The 17,881-nt window shown below is 36.0% G+C and overlaps 1 protein-coding gene across 4 annotated transcripts in view; it reads right to left on the bottom strand.

The window, feature by feature from the left end:
- The window catches only part of CDK12 (cyclin dependent kinase 12), a 58,771-nt gene that overhangs the window by 13,156 nt on the left and 27,734 nt on the right, over positions 1-17,881 (bottom strand). Inside the window, exons 7-14 of one of the 4 annotated variants that reach the window (XM_051994620.1) lie at positions 16,743-16,799; positions 16,223-16,324; positions 11,970-12,047; positions 10,630-10,746; positions 9,884-10,015; positions 7,797-8,008; positions 6,523-6,975; positions 2,035-2,811 (exon numbers count right to left, since the gene is read on the bottom strand). In XM_051994620.1, the coding sequence (XP_051850580.1) occupies positions 2,126-2,811; positions 6,523-6,975; positions 7,797-8,008; positions 9,884-10,015; positions 10,630-10,746; positions 11,970-12,047; positions 16,223-16,324; positions 16,743-16,799 (1,837 nt within the window). In that variant the 3' untranslated portion in view covers positions 2,035-2,125. Of the gene's footprint in view, positions 1-1,242; positions 2,839-6,522; positions 6,976-7,796; positions 8,009-9,883; positions 10,016-10,629; positions 10,747-11,969; positions 12,048-16,222; positions 16,325-16,742; positions 16,800-17,881 lie in introns of those variants that run through there. The other 3 variants (XM_051994618.1, XM_051994619.1, XM_051994621.1) reach the window with 3 other exon arrangements.

The following is a 17,881-nucleotide window of genomic DNA, read 5'->3' on the forward strand; positions in this document are numbered from 1 at the left end:
AAAGTATCCCAAGCTCAGGTTCTTTATTAAAGGCAGAGCGGATTGAAGCTAAGTGCCTCAAATTCAGATAATAATCCCAAATATAAAGGCCCATATATGAGGACTCCAAAGTCAAGAGACTAAGAAGCTCAAGACTTTTAATGCAGGTCACCAACACTGTGTTGACGAGGTTGAGCTTAACTCAGTAGGACATGTTGATACTGAAATATATCAGGCCAGAATGGTTTAGAAAATCCTCTTTCCAATCAGTGTTGTATCACCATGGGCAAAAAACAGACCAAAAACCAAAATGAAATAAAATAAACACACACACACCAGAACTCTGCCATTTGCAATAAAGGGAAAAATAATAAACGTTATGTCTTTGGAGATTTCTTCTTAAAAAAAAAGTGTATTTTTCTCTTATGGAACTGCTTTCATATTCTTTCTTTTGAATTCTGCACATCCTCCCCCAGACTGCTAAAACCAATAGCCAATGTTTGCCTTTATTCATAAAAGGGGTCTACCTTTTTAGAAATCAATATAATCTATGCAGATAAAGTCTCGTGTGAATGTATGTGCCTTTCTGAAACACTACGTATGCTGGTACTCATTATCTGTTCTTCAATATGAAGCGCATACAGGTATATACCTTCATATGTAACCCTCTCCCTCCCCTGCTTCAGAACATTTCCCTTTTTGAATTCATGTTGATAAGGCAAGGTTCTAATCAGGCAATCACAATACTACCTGCTTTATCAAAACTAAAATAAACATGAAATTTCTCTGGGGGAACCTTCAAAAAGGACTGGCAGGGCACAGGTATTGGTATGTGTACATAGAAAATTATTCCTCCCCCCTCCCCAGTTCCTTAATTTAAAACTTAATAACAATAATAAAGTACCAGGTATTGATACATCTCCAGGAAAAACACCCATTCTACATTAAATTTACATGTCCTTTTACTTGTCTGTCCCCCCCTCCTTTTTTTTTTCTGACAATATTTCAATGCTCTGTGGGAACCAGAAAGATCTTTAAATACTTTCTGACATCAAAAATATATATGTGTAAACAGTACACTAACTGCTATATCTTTAGCTAAGTACAGAGGCACTGTCTGTAACCCCAGTCCAGCAGCAATATCCAGGGCTGTCCCCATTTACAAACCAAAAACTCCGGTATGTAGCACCTTCCCCACTTGAGTAGGGTTTATGAACAATTTTTAAACCTTTTTTTGGAATTGAAGAGTTACAGAGAACAATGTTGGGGTTTCAATTTCCTTTCCTTTATTTCAAAAAAGTTAAAGAATCATCCTGGGCTCTTGAGCTTCTAAAAGATTCAATTTCCCCACACAAGTCTTGAAAGGTTTAAAAAAAAAAAAAAAGACCCTTCCAAAATGGGGCAAAAAAGGAAGGGAGAAAAAAGCCCACGTTTGTCCAAGACAATCACATTCTGCAACCTGCTTCAGATGCAGGTAGAGAAGGCATACATGGAACAAACTTCAGGGACAGGAAATTTATCAGAAAAAGAGAAATGTGTCTAGCAGCTTAACAGAAAAAGGGATTCACTTAAAAGCAAAAAGTTGGGATGGCAGATGGGAGGGTGCATTTTTTCAAACCAGCCAATGCATTCTCAGTTTTTGCTCAATGCAGAAGGCTGAATTTTCTAAATTTTATTTTTTAAAATTATAAAACAGAAGACTGAGAAGGGAGGGGGGGAGAGAATCACTTAAGAGGTAGAAAGGTGGAGGGAACAAAACAAAAGAGCCTCCTCTCTGATTTTTGCCTCAGAGCTGTAACTATTTTTTTTTTCTTTCCTGTCCAAGTAGGACAGGTTCTAAGCTGCTAAAACAGTTTCCAATTTTATGACCCTCCCCAAACCTCTTCATCAGCATTTGCCAGCTAGGGCTAACGTTGTTCATGTTCTGGCCCCAACCCAGTGTAGGGGGTCTGGCTAGCAAAATGCCCACATCAGTACTATGTAGAATTCCCGCTAGCAGCAACTGAGCAAGAAATAAGACAAACAGCTTTGTAGTAGCCAAATGCAGACGATTACCTCAATCTGGCAAACGATTTCATTAAAAGGTTCAGAGGAGAGAAAGAAGGGATGGAAAGGGAAGGAGTCTTTCAGGAAACCAGTCTCTTGGTTAATAAGGAACTCCTCTCCCTCTTCCCCCTCTTGGTGGGACTCTCCCAGACCCCCGATAGAGCTTTCCATAAGCAGTAGCCTGTGCTTGGGCTCCCCAGTTAAGGCTGGCTCCTGAACCACTGGCCCCAGTGGCCCCTGGCCCAAGTTCCCCATAGTTTTGCAATTTGGCCTCTGTGTGGACCACTGTATTGTTGCTTCCCTCGGTTTTCAGGAATGGCTGCCCGACCACTGAATGTAATGCTAAGGGGACCCTGGCAAATCGGAGGTCCTGGTCCCCTGGGAACTGCACTGACCCTGTGCCCTGGTAACTGCTCGACTCCCCAAGATGGCTCACAGAGCCTGAGAAAGTCCTGCTCTTCGCCAGGGTCTGGGCCAAAGGTTCTGACAAGGCTGGGCCGGAATTGCGCTCATCAGTGTCAGTAGCACTAAACCCTGTTTCAGGCCCCTCAGTGCCTCCGTAAGTCCTGCTTGGATGGGATCTGGTAGAATATTCCATAGGTCTCAATGCCTGGTGCTCATGTGGCAGGTGGCCAGAAGGTTCCGTTTCAGGCTGGGACAAAAGCTGCAGTAGAGCGGCTGTCATAGCTGGGTTCAACTCTTGGGGGGCGCTGGAAAGATCGCCTTCAACCAGAGGGGGTGGAGGTGGCGGCGGTGGAGGTCCAGGGGGTTCAGGGGGTCTCTTCTCTGGTGGAAGAATGTGAGGAGGACATGCTGTGGAAGGGTTACTTCTTTTAAACACCATCTTTAAAATCACGTGATTATACACACACACGTGCACACATACACACATATACACCCACACACCTATACAAGCAACCCAGAAGTGGGGGAAAAAAAAATCAACTCTTGGGATTAGAAAAATGAAACTTGTATAGAAAATAATTTTTAAAAATAATCAAAATAGTCGCATGCTATAGCTACAGATTGACATAAAATTATTAAACTTTAAGGCACTTTTCTGGTTTTTCTTTGGGAGCAGATCCCCTCACCGCTTTTTTTCAAGGAACCATTCTTCTACCTTGTAGACCCTTGATCAAGCTCAATTTAAGCTGTTGGATCAAATGTTAAAAAAATTTTTTTAAAGCAAGAATAGGAAAAGTGGGAAGGGAAAACACATTTGAATTTCAAATCTAAGGAAGAATCTTTTGTACAGAAAGTCTGATGATACAATATTAACCTGAAATAGATCTTAAGAGTACACAGGATAGATATATTGAACTGGCAAACCTTTTATTTTTGTACTCGAGGAAATCCATACCTGTATCCCCAACTTTAAATCATTTTCACATTTCAAAGGAATGGGACATTCTAAAGATTTATTGTCCCATTCCCATTCAGCATCCCATTTCATGATAAAAGGATACTGCCCATTTTTAATATCTGGTTACAAAGAAATACTTTCTGTTGCCCTACCTGCACCAGTTTTTCCTTTGTAAGCACAATCTGATAGTGCCATGTATAGTGTCATGCACCCACCGGACTCTTGAAAAAAATTTATTTATCACAACGATGATGAATGCTACATGTTTACAGAAGAGAGGAGTTAATACCGTGGGCTTGTAGCTCTAAATATCATTGTTTTCCTCAGATTAGTCCCCATATTTCCCCCCTGCCCCCAACATCAGCTCAGTTTGATCGCCTCAGCAGCTAGAATCAGATAATGAATTTCTTTGGACCCAGTGTGGTGTGATGTAAAATATTTTTACTTGATGGACACTAAAAGTATTGTGAGTAAAACTCCTATGGTAAGATTAAATCTTTTGGAATTCTGGGGGCCATATTACTAAAGAGAAAGGTTTAAAGCTTTGTAATAGTGCATTTTTCAAATAACCACATGTTCCTGTCTGTTGCCACTGAAAGTATATGTACGGATTCTTATATACTCACTCTTGATTATCTGAGCTACTAGAGGACAGCAGTTGCACAGATAAACCAAAAAATAGTTTTTATTTGACTTTAGAATACATCATGGGTTTTATTTATATTTGGCAAAGCTACTATTAAAATAAATCTGAAGTCCCTGAGCACACATGTGAAAGCATTTTAAAAAGTTAAAAAATACTATCTATGCATATATAAGGTTGGGTTGGGAAAATGGAAGGAATATAATTAGCATAGTGCTTAGATGCCAAGCACAGAGTAGGCACTTTATAAATATTCGATGACTGACTGGTTGACTGATTACTAAGTGGTAGAGATTTTTAAAATTTAATAATAAAACCCCAAACCCCAAAACCACATCTAGCCATGGAAAAGCCACAAATTAAAAAGTATACACTTAGATAAAAAGTCTACACCTATATAACTGAGGGCTGATAACACAAGTACCTACATACATAAATTTCAGAGGCTTTGCCACCAGCCCCTTTTCTATCTATGAAAGTCCATAGTCCTAGTTATAAACATTTTTTGGACTACATATGTTAAAAATCATATATTTTAATTCAGGGGCAAGCTACTTTGAAAATTCAGAACTGTAATGGAAGGTAAACATTTATATTCTCTCAATTGTACCTCTTTTCACAATTAAATTTTATCTTTCATGTAAATAACCCAGTTATCTTATAATAATAATAATAATAATACTCTTTCTTGAGATCAAACACTTTTTTCTGTTTTTTATATGTTTGAAGTAGCATTGTGGCTGGCATGAAAATAATCAATAAGGTTAATAAGGTTCCTTGAAAGAATAAAAAATAAAGATAACATTTTTACATGGTATATTATTAAACAGTTAAAGAATTTGAGGGTTGATAGCACTGTCAATTCTCAGTGATCTGTGCTAAGAAAATACACAGATGACTTAAAAACTTTACTCAGCAATTCAAAAGCAGCTAAATTGTAGCTAAGTTGACAGCCTTTCACCATTTCTCACATCCCCAGCTTGCCCTCTGCTGGAAATGCTAACAAACAGCAAAATAATTCAAATGAAAGGCAGCAGTAGGGAAACAAGAAGGGAGAGACATGGTTAAGACATCAACTAGATAATCCAGTGGCAGGTATGGTAATTAAAGAGGTGACATTTACAATCACCTCTCAAAGCATATCCATCAAATCATGGCTCTAAGAGCAGCCAGGACTTAATTTTAACTCACAATTTCAATATTTAGCGAACTGCTTGTTGGCTTAATTATCAGGTAGGATTCCTTCATTGTATTCTATTTAAAATGGAACATACTTCTCCTCTTAACAATTTTAATTAGAATTGAGACTATGTGTGTATCAGAATGTGAGAATATTAGCTTTCTTTACTATCCCATGGAGTGAAAACCTCTTAATTTTATTTTTTTCTTTTGATTAAAGTAACACTTGAATCACTGATTCTTGTCTTAGGCTCTGTTACTAAATAGCTGTATGATCCTGGCCAAGTCACTGGGTGTTTTCTCCACAATAAAATGAGGGGGATGGACTTAAACTCTAAGCTCTCTTTCTAAGTCTAAACATTTCTAACTGGCTCATGTTGGTGCTTTTCTGTAGTGTATGTATATGCATGTGGAGATCAGATACCCATATCCCAAATCTTATACCACATGAAATTTGAAATCAGGAACCTAAAACAGAAAAACTAGTGAATTGAATTCTTGTTGTTCTTCAAATTCTGGGGTCTAAATGGATAACTACAACTGTTGGGGAATTGAAAACATTATCAGATATGTATGCAATTTTTACAAACCAAATTCAAGCACTCTTCCATCACCCAAAATCACATTCGGAGGTTATATGAGTGAGTGAAAGAGTGGTAGGTTTCTTTTCTTTTATCTTGAAACAAGGCTTACTTCCTTCTAGGGACCCTTTGCATTATCCATCGCAAAGGAAGGAGCTTAAAACAATGAAGTTTATATACTACTATTTTTGATAAAGAAAACACATGGTATGAATTGTCTAATTAGGAAACATTCCAAAATGGTTCTGATTTTCCTTGTTTTTTTTTTTTTTTTTTTTTATCTTACATGTACACACTGTGGTATCCAGCAATTTTAAAGTTCAATACATTACAGGCATAGAAATAAAATATGATAATGGCCCAGAGATTTGGAAGTCAGAATTTTCATGTGCTAGGTCTAGCTTGGCAACTATACATATGATGGTACAAGATGAATCATCAGCCACAGTTGCCATTTCTTTGCTTATATACACCTTAAGGATCCTACTTACCTACTTCCTGGGAATTTGAAAAAAGTATGTACAGAGTATTTTTCGATAGGCTTTGAAAGTTTGGGATGAAAGTGGATGGGGAAGCAGAATGCCATTGGTGCTAGATTCCTCTGCAGATAAAGTTACAGAAAAAACAAACCCAAAGCCATTGGTGTGAAAAAGAAAATGATAAGAGATTTTTTTTTTTTTAAGAGGGCAACAGCACCTGAGCTCAATGAGATTCATGACTGGTCTGTTTACCTGCTGCCTCCTCCTGTGGTATTGTGGGAGTTCTTCGAGGCCCCTGTGGCCCACTGCTCTTTTCTCCATTGCTTTCCTCCAGGCTGCCTGTTGGTTCCTGGGTTTTCATCAGCTGACTCAGGAGGACTGCCAGCACATTCTGCACGTCACCTGGTGTGCCAGATGCTTCAAGGGTTGTCTGCTCTGCTGAGGGTTGGGCTACCATGGCAGGGGGGGGTTCCTTCACAGTCTCCTCCAAGGCCACACGCTCGGAATCCTGATGCTGAGAAGTGGCTTCAGTGAGGGCATTGATGGATTGGTTCAGGGCCTCTAGCTGCTGTTGCATCTCTGGATTGGAATGGACATTGAGCAGCTGTGCCATCTGAGGGATGCTCAGGTCAGTCTGGCTCTGTAGCAGGTTCAGTAACACTGCCAGTTCACTTTGATTCAGCTGCTGTGTGATGTCACCAAGGCCTGTGGAGAGACAGTGGAGCCATCACAGAAGGAGGAGGCAGAAAAGAGGGGTTAACCCTCCTGAAATGGCAAAATCAAGTCTCTTCCATTCCAGCAGATACTTTGAATTGAACGTCTCACTCTATATCCTCATTTCTCATGATAACTGTTATCTGATGTACTTGAAAGCACCTAGACACACTAAATCAATTTTTTAAAATTCACTTACTGTGAGTTACTATTTTATGCCCAGATGAGTAGTTAAAAATGTGCATTTACTTTGTAAACTGTAAGAATCCAGATAGAGACAAGATTGGTTAGGAAGGGTGGGAAATTAATATATGTTGTCTAGGAAAAGCTGCTATTATAGCAAGACCTTGTTATAACAGCTCATCATACATATTTGGATATACTCAACTCAGAAAATATCTCTGATACATATAGCAAAAAAACCCAAAAAACCATGATAAGTCTTCAAAAGAACTATTCACTTGACATCAATGTTTCACAGTGTGTTATGTTAAAGTTGATGCTAAGTAGTAGGTCACATTTGGTTTACCTAGTCCGATTTATGAAAAATAAATTATCAAGCATTTAGCCAATAAAATACAGTTAACTCAGTTTCTTTAAACTTAATAAAGATGATGTTTTAGTTCTCCCTAGCCTAAATGCACAAGGCTGTGTATCATTTTCTCCTCTCTCACTAAGAAAGATGCCACATTTTTACTAATGTTTTAATGGAAGAGGTTTAAAAGTCAAGTACAATGATTTTTGTGTGATCTTTTAATAGTAGCTCTCACCAGAATGGTGCTTGTAACAAACACGAAATCCTCTACACTGACCTATTGCATCCCCAGCCCCAGGTTCCACCTTGACAGGAGCAGGCTGGGGTGGTGCTGGGCTATTGTTCTTCACAGGCTCCACATTTGCTCCTGAGGTAGTTTCTTTTCGAGAGGTTTTGGACAGAGGTGGTTCCTCCACCACAATGCCACTCTGTCTCTGTCGCCGACGTTTCTTGCTCCATAGTTCATGGCAATCCTGCCAGTGGGGAAGGCTGGAAAAAGGCAAGGGGAAATGTGTATGGGAGTTTGATAGGGGGAGAAATACAATGGGGAAAGAAAGTATAAAACAAGAAGGAAAACATACAAATATTGACCAAGAAGAAGAATGAAAGAAATCTAGGCAATAGTCTGGATAAACAAACTAGTAATAAAAGATTTAGAAGTAGAGATCTTAAAAAATCACCTATTCCAAATCTTTTATTTTAAATATAAATAAACTGATATCTAGAGAAATGAAATAATTTGCTTCAAATTGCAAAGATATTAAATGGCAGAGCCATGATTCAAACATAGTTATTCACTCTAAATCCAATGCTCTTTTGTACTATTCATGCTGCCCCCCATTAAAATTACTATTAAACCTCCATTAAAATGGCTAGGTCTTATGATAAACCTTAGTTGAGGAGAACACAAAAGAGAGGGAGAACTTCCTAAAACCAGGATGAAGGTATTCATAATATTAAAGACCAAATTTTATATTTTAACTCAGATTCTATTCATAGTTTTAAAACACCACTCTCCTTACTCGGCTAAAGACTTTTACCACCATAAAAAGATGTCTGCTAAATTTCGGTACAATCAGAGCAGACCAACATTTTTACTATTTGCAAAGCATATCAAAAACCCAATATTATTTTGGAATCACTCCTTAATGTTAGTTTGAAAGGGCAAAAAAAAATTAAGAAATAGAAAAGAAAAAGTCCTTCTGTTTTTACTCATGTTCTATCTTCCCAAGAAAACACCATTAATTTCTTTATCCATGAGATTCAATATTTCTTTTTTTTTTGTATTTTCAATCACCTTTTTATACAGCATTGCAAATAGCTTCTGTGTCAAATCTCATGACACAATACCAAAAAAAAAAAACCCAACCAACTTTGTAAAACAAAATCTCTATATAATTCATGTATCTCAAGCAATATTAAAGTATAAGAAAAGAATTTGGAAAGCCTCTTAGTAAAAAGAACCTAACATATTAATTACTGACTTCACATATATCTTACACATTTCTTTCTCCTAAAACATTTTTTTTTTTTTACAAGTTCAAACACCAGACGATTTGCTATCTGTCTATCAGCTCTACTGGTCAAAAAACAGAACCCATCACCATTCCTTAGAGTACAAGAGCTTCTGGGATTTCTCTATGATTCAAAATATATTTAGATTTGGAAGAGATATCAGAGACCATCTAGTCTAACCCATTCATTTTACAGATCAGGGAACTGAGGCCTAGGGAGGTTACGTGACTTGCCCAAGGTCACACAGGTAGTGTTAAGAGATGGGATTTGAACCCAGGTCCTCTGACTCCAGAGCCAATCATGTCGAGGTTCTCAGAAGATACTAGAGAAGGGAGAGAGACATTATAAATTAAGATGGGGAGTTACATCATTACATTGAGGATCTAGGATTTCTTCAGTAGCACCCCAATATAGATTGTCATCATTCTATAACTTAGTAGACAAAGCCCTAGAAAGTTATGTTCACAGTCACAAACTAGTGAGCTCCAGAGGCGAAGCAAGAACTTCCTGACTCTAAGTCCTTCACTCTAGAGGACCTCACTTTCTTTTGGGTTGGGTAGAAAAGAATGGAATCGTTAAGAAAAAAATGAAAGTGGACACACAGAAGAGAAAGAAACTATACAATATGCCAGAGACCTAATAGGAAAAGGAAACAAGTCAAACTGAGCTAAAACAAATCTATTTACCCTCATGTCTCTCTAATTTTTGAATTCAGTTATCTTCCTTTTAGAGATATTATAAGCTACTTGATTTCCCTCAGAATACTATTCACATGTTCAGAACTTTACAAAAATGATTCTCAGTTCCACATCATCAAGGATCTAGCGAAAAAGGAGCAGGGGCACTTACTCTGGAGGAGCCATTTTGCTGAGCTCAACATCTCTAAGAAAGTCACTCTGCAAGGCCTGCTCAGCAGTGCAGCGCTTGTTAGGATCCAGTGTCAGCATGTGGTCGAGCAAGTCTAGAGCAGCCGAAGGAATACTGTAGAAGGAAATCAAAAAAAAAAAAAAAAAAAAATCAGTCTAAACTGACCAGACTGTTTTCAAAGCTAAAGCTTCCTATTAAAAGGTCTTGAAATGATTAGTTCCATATATAGTGAGGAAAAAACAGTAATACTAACACACTTCATGGGAAATAGTTAAGAATAGTTTAGGTAACTCATACAGAGACATGACTGAATAAAGAATTTTAAAACCCAGAAATATATACAAATGTATCAAGAACTAAGGTGAATTTAGGGAAAACTTCAAAATAACATTAATTTCATTAACAAAAAAGTTACCAATTTTGTGTTGCAGAATATAACAATATGAATAATGACAGTAATGCTAGTATAGTAATATGTCCATTAAATATCTGTGAAAATACACATCAGTAACAAAATCCCTTGAAGTTACAAAAAAGCTGTATGTCTCAAAGATAAATATTTTATAACAATGGATAGCATAAAATCATTGAGGGGGTAGATATCTATATTGAAGACAACACAATATGATATTATGTTACATAATGTTATATAACATACTATATACTAAGAATAGTTGAGATTATGCTACCATTATCAAGTATAAATTGCCCACTTCTGTCAAACTCACAAAGAGAATTCCTCACGCAGTCGCCTACGATATTGCTTTTTCGGTTTCATTGTGTTGAAGTAGGGTAGCTTAATAACATCAGGCCACACAGCTGGACAGGGGCTGCCACAGAGTCGACTAGAAGCAAAACAGAAAACATGCAAAGGAGTCAGCCAGCCATATGTTTTCTGAAAAATCCAGACACATAACTACTACCTCCTGAGGGTCTGGGCTTCTTGTAAGATTAAGTTCAAGGATAAATTGAAAAGATGAGATCTTGAGAACTCCATTTTCCAAGAGATAGCCTTCCTTCCCCCTTCTCTGAAACATTTGAGGATAGGGGAGAGAATACCAGCATAAATATCATGACTGAAACTGGCAATAGCCTTTTCACTTTTGTAGCTTACTGATGTTAATAGAAATGAAAGAACATATGCTTTAATTTTCACAGTATGGTAATAACAATGTCCATTCTATTTGGGGATGTCTTGATTTCCATGGCAGATTTCAATTATCCCATTAACAATAGGAAATAGAGAACATGTTCCTTTGAATGTTCCCCTATTTTTATAGTTTTCCTTATATTTTGCTTAGATATTAACATTAATTTACATTTCGTAAACTACAATCAATGTTTCCTCATCTGTAAAATGAACCGAGAAAGAAATGGCAAACTACTCAGTATCTTTGCTAAGTAAATCCTAAATGAAGTCACAAAGAGTTAGACATGACTAAAACAACTGAAAACAACAAACTACAACCAATGTCCATCAGATGAGGTAGATGCTAAAATGTATTAGATGTCAAGAAGTCAACTTGAAGCAGGGGAAAAAAGCTGCTTTGGATAACCAGAATTTTGACTGTCACAAATAAGCAGAGTTAAACTACCTTTTTACATCTATAATGGATGTAGCATGATAATCAGCTTTCAGTTGGAAATCAAAACTTTGAAAACTTTGCTCCTTCATTGTAGCAATGTTATCTTGAACTTGAATTTAGCCCTTCAAGAATCTCACATCTATCCCCAAAGCCAGCATATGATACTACTACTATGCTCAAGGCATCATCTGTGTACAACAGAAGATCGCCTAAATCACAAAGCTTAGTAAGACATATTTCCTTATACTACTACAACAGTGTACTTTACAAAACTAATTAGGGAGATCAGAAACACTTTGTGGAGAATGTCCTAAAGACTCTGACATATAGCAAGATGTAATCATTAACAATGTGGTTAAAACAACTGGTAATTTAACAACGTGACACATAGATTTTAGAAGAACAGATTAACTCTCACACCAAGGAATACATTTGTACACATACACATACACCTTCCTTCCTTCCCTCCCACCATGTTTTACCTGATTAGTTCAAGCTGAGCCAATTCCAGATTAGCTTGAAAAATAGGCTTCTTTGTAAACAGTTCCCCAAGGATGCAACTGGGAAGATTAAAAGTAAGAGGTCAGGAGAGTAAATGCTGAAACCAATTTAACAGTGTCTCAATAAACTCTGCTTCATAGTACCAAGGAACAGCTTATTTCCTAAAGGACTAACAAATTTCTGGCAGCTAGGATCCCGATCAAGACTATATTCAGATTAGGGTCAGCTAGGTGGTGCAGTAGATTAGAGCACCAACCCTGAAGTCAGGAGGATCTGAATTCTCAGAAACTTAACACTTGCTAGTTGTGTGACCCTGGGCAAATCACTTAATCTCAATTGCCTCAGAAAAAAAAAAAAAAACAACAACAACTATATACAGATTAACCAAAGCATCAAATCCAGTTTAGCACTACGCCTCCTAATGTTCTGCACAGCTTAAATGAATCAGCATTTTCTTATTCAAAGACTCTAAATACCTACTATGTGGCAAGGCACTTTGCTAAATATGGGATATTTTTAGGTAAATGAATAAGACATGACTCCTACTCTCCAGCAGTACAATTCTACAATTTAGTAGAAGGGATAAAAAATATCAAAACAGAATGTGTTAAAAGTGAGTAAGAATTATTTGGCTGAGTTTTGAACTTTATTCAGTAGCCCTCCACTAAAAGTTTTATGATTGACTAAAAAAGATTAATTCAGTTAAAGGTACAGGTTGAATTAGAAAGGTGATGAATAGTGACAAGGAAACCAATTAGAAAACTAGTAGTTCACATAATGAAGATTTAACATAAAACCTGAGAACAGGGACTATTCCATCCTTTATATTTATACCCCCAGTTCCTGGCACATAGTAGGTACTTTAAAAAAATCATTGCTTAAATAAGAATACTAACAGGAGAAATGGAAATGGAGGTGTTGACTGCAAAAGAAGTAAAAAGGGACCAGAGTAAAGATAATATTAAGTTTTTTTTTTTTTTTGCTGAGGCAATTGGGGTTAAGTGACTTGTCTAGGGTTACACAGCTAGAAAGTGTTAAGTGTCAGAGACCAGACTTGAACTCAGGTCCTCCTGAGTTCAGGGCTGGTGCTCTATCCACTGTGCCACATGGAAACAGCGAAGTTGGAGTGAAGAGTGGTTTGTGAACAATTCAAAGGAGTAAGACTAGTAGCAGAGGAGTGGTAGCAGATGAATCAGTTTAAGATGTTGAGATGAACACCCAAAGAAAGAACCCTGGGAGATGAATATAAACTGCTTGCATTTTTGTTTTTCTTCCCGGTTATTTATACCTTCTGAATTCAATTCTCCCTGTGCAACAAGAAAACTGTTCGGTTTTGCACACGCATATTGTATCCAGGATATACTGTAACCTATTCAACATGTAAAGGAGTGCTTGCCATCTAGGGGAGGGGATGGAGGGAGGGAGGGGAAAAATTGGAACAGAAGTGAATGCAAGGGATAATGTTGTAAAAAATTACTCTGGCATGAGTTCTATCAATAAAAAATTACTAAAAAAAAAAGGGGATAATTTGTAAAAAATTACCCAGGCATGGGTTCTGTGAATAAAAAGTTATAATTATGAAAAAAAAAAGATGTTGAGATTAATCATTAAGATGGAAATGCTAGTGGAACAATTCACATGATATACAATATGTAGCTAGAAATAAGAGGCTAGTACTCAGAAAAGAAGTTAAAAGATTGAGGATACAGATTTGTGAGTAGCCTACATAGAAATGATCATTTCAACTGAGGAAGTTAATGAAATCAATGAAGAGTATATGGAGAAAATAGGATTAAGTATAGTCTTGGAGCACAACGACATTTGTGCTCTAGATCTAGAGAAAGAACCAATAGCCAAAATGGAACGGGAATCACAAAAGAGCATGTATAAGAGAAGTCAAAGGAGGCAACAGCATCAAGTAAGGTTCAAATGTTACAGAGAGGTTAAGAAAAGGCCTCTGAATTTGTGGGTTAGGGAGTCAATCACTGATGAATTGTTAAGCAACTTAAATAAAGTAGCAGGGACAGAAGCCAAATTACAAGGTGTTCAAGCTCAAACGGATAGTGAGGAAGTAGACTTCTCTGAACAAAAATAGTTAGGGCCAGAAGTAAGGAATCAGGAAGAAAGACAATTTAAAACAACCCAAGAAATGATGATCATAAAGAAAACAATCTCCCCTATATACTTTAATGTCAATAAAGAAAATGACCAGACACTAAAAATTGTATTGTTAAATGATGACAGAATAGATTATTGAAATGAAATATTTTCATAGGTTATCACTGTATCATTTGGTTTGTATTAACTGTTTTTCTTTGTTGTAAAAGATGTTTCTATTGGTGAATGGGGCATGTTGGGAATAACTGTGAGGCTTCAAAAAGCTCCAATAAAACATTTTTAAATAAAAGGTTGATACAACATAGTATTTTCACTCTTTTTGTTGTTGTTCGCTTGCATTTTGTTTTCTTTCTCACTTTTTCTTTTTATGATCTGATTTTTCTTGTGCAGTATGATATTTGTGGAAATACGTATAGAAGAATTGCACATGTTTAACATATATTGGAATATTTGCTGTCTAGGAGAAAAGGTAGAAGGAAAAAAATTAGAAACAAGGTTTTGTTAAGGATGAATGTTGAAAATTATCCATGTATATACTGTGAAAATAAAAAACTTTAATCAAAAAATAAAAGGCTGATAGAGCTCTTTTCATTCAACGCATCTGTATATAAGTATATTATACTGCAACTATCTTGGTACTGTTTTCTTTTCATTAGCCAATATTGTTTTAAATAGAAAGAGTTTTCAAATGAAGCGTGCCTACAAATACACTTTCCTGTATTGAGGAAAAGTTTCTGTTCTAGTCAATGCTTTGGCAAAATTACATTAAGGTCTCAAGGTAAAACCAAAACCTAAAAAGATTTTATCTTTAAATTCTGTACTTCTTTGATCCCACTGAATTCAAGAAAAATTTTGATGGCTTAAACAAAAAGTATTTTCCCTATTTAACACAGAACTTAGTGGATTTCTGAAATGTGCCTGCTGATGAACAAATTCTTAACACCCAATAGCCACAAAAAGCCAATCTTGCTAAAAGACTCCAAAGGTGGATTTAATTCTAAATCCTGAATTGATTATTAAATGGTCAACTAAGTTCTAATTTTAGTGTTATAATGGGAATGACATAAGAGACAGAAAGAACACATCTGGATTTTAAGACTCCAGGTGGATTTTGCTATGCCAGCCATTCTAAGTTTTCCTGTGAATTGCAAACTGAGCAACTATCAGAGATAATTCACAAATCTCTGAAGGGAAGTCCTCCAATGATATCCTCTTCATCTATGGGTACTATGGATCAACAAGAAGTTTTTTCGTATAGAAAAACATATTGCAACTGATGAAAGCCAAGTAAAATTTAAATTAATTGATTCAAAGATCCTAGTTTACTTAGCTGTCTAGGTATTTATGTTATATTCTTTTAAAATCTAGTTTCCAATCTTTTAGTAGGAGAGACATCTTCATTATGTAATGAACACCCTGCCATAGCACTGAAGATGCAGGTTGCACAGACTGAACTAACAGTAGCAAAAGAGCTATGAACTTCCTCTGTGCATTTTAATGGGGCGTTAACTTTAGAGCCTAGTTGTGACAATTTAAATGCTAATACTATTAAAGCAAATAGTCCAGAACATAAACACACCCAGCTTGAATCACTAAAATTTTAACTAAAGCTACATTTGATTTTGGTAGGCTCCAACAGTTGCTGTGCTTTTCTTTCATCATTCCTGAATCTGAGAACAAATCCTACAATGCATCTTTTTAAGATGGTGGAATTTTCACTGAGGTGAAATAGGACAAGATGTTACAATATACTGGAAATTATGTATGGGAGCAGGAGTAATGTGGTGGGCCATAAGAGAAAATGTACTGAAATCCTACATTATTTACTAAGTCTTAAAAAAAAAAACGGGACAGGAATAAAATGGCCTGTTTGTGTTTGTCTTGGAAAAATCACTCAACAATTACCAGAATTTTCTGGGATTTTGCCAATAATTTTATATTCACTTCTTTATATCCTGAAAGCCAGAGATGAAGGAAGCTAACAAACAAGGAATAAGGATCTACACAAACAGTAACTGAACTATGATCAGAATAAGATGGATACCTTAAATTTGGAGTAATAAGAGAAAATAATTAAAGATTATTTAATTCCTTTAAGTTCAGAATTAGTCCTTACCCACAACTCCAAACATCAATGGCTGGTGTGTAGCGCTCCTCTCCTAGCAGCAGTTCTGGTGGTCGATACCATAATGTAATAACTTTATTTGTGTAAGGACGACTGAAACATAAAAAGCAACCATGATATACATTTTTATACCAGCAATAAATTTAAATCACTTAAGACAAATAAATGAAAATAGTAATAATTGCTTGTTATTCTACTGCATTTGGGATTATTACAGTAATACTCTTAAAACATTAACAATGGATTGAAACCAAAATAACATGAATAGGAAAGAAGACAAAAGATAGCCAGGAAAGTAAAGATTTTCATTCCAACTCAATCTCTGGTTAAGTTGTTTAAATAAAGAAAAGTTTTGATTAACTTATGTCACCTTATAGTATTTAAATATGCCTAACAATTGTAACACATATGATTAATAGAAGAACTCTTGACAATTCTTGATGCTTATAAAGCATCACAAGATAAGGACTAATTCAAAGTTCAATATAATTTCACTTGATTGGCACCTCACCTCTCTTCAGAGCTATAGAGTCGAGCAAGTCCAAAATCTGCCAGTTTGATCTGTCCACTGGAAAATAAACAAATAATTATTTTCATTTTCAGTAAGTGACAACTATGGCCCTCATGCCATATCTGAAAATAATATCAATTCTGAAAACCTAATAATTCAGGAATAACATGAGTTATAGAAAATATATTCTTAATCCTGATCCTGAGGGAATAGAGAAGAAGGGAAGAACAATGATGAATGTCACCTGTCCCCACAATTCTCTGCTTCCTGGTATCATCTTTTCAGACTAAAGCAGTTTTGACTACTCCAAGTCAACAATGATATGTGACTTCTTTTGCGGTTATTATTTTTAAAAATTTTATTGATATCTTGTTATTAAATCACTTACATCTCTCCATATCTCTCCTTATAATAAAAGGTTAATATTCAGCAAAACTAACCAATACAAAAAGATTAACAATACACTGTTTCACATTCATAGCCTCTTATTTCTGTGGAAGATGTCTTCTCATATCTCTTCTTAGAGGCTATTCTTGGTCACTATAACTTCACAATATTAAGTTTCAATATGTTTTTGTGGTTGTTCTTTCCAATTATAATATAATCGTTGTGTATATTATTTTTTTAGCTCTGCTTAAAGCACTCTGCATCAGTCTTATAAGTCTTCCAATACTTTTCTGGTTGTCATAGAGCAGCATTATTTCATTATAATCACATATCACCTTCCCCAGCCATTTATTCACCAGTGAATGGGCATTATATTAAGGATTATATTATATGAACAAATATAAAGGATTATTCATAGTCCACTGTTACCACAAAAAAGCAAAAACAAAAACAAAAGCTTTCTTATCAATACTATGGTATGTATGTAAGACCTTTCTTTTTATCATTCATCTGCCTGAGATATATAACTTAGGGCAGTTATTTTTATACCATATAACATATAACAATTACGTTTTCTCTAATAGTTTCATTTGTGTTAGTTTTATCTTTCCAATTAATCATTATGTTCCTTGAGGGCAGAGATATCTAATTTCTTTTGCACTCTAGGTTCCTTTCAGCTCTAGATCTATGATTTTATGACTCCCTATTTGTTTACTGATTAGAGCCTTCTAGATCCCAGTTTCTTAAATTAT

This window comes from Antechinus flavipes, chromosome 4, assembly GCF_016432865.1.
Source record: "Antechinus flavipes isolate AdamAnt ecotype Samford, QLD, Australia chromosome 4, AdamAnt_v2, whole genome shotgun sequence".
In the NCBI taxonomy this organism is placed as follows: Eukaryota; Metazoa; Chordata; class Mammalia; order Dasyuromorphia; family Dasyuridae; genus Antechinus; species Antechinus flavipes.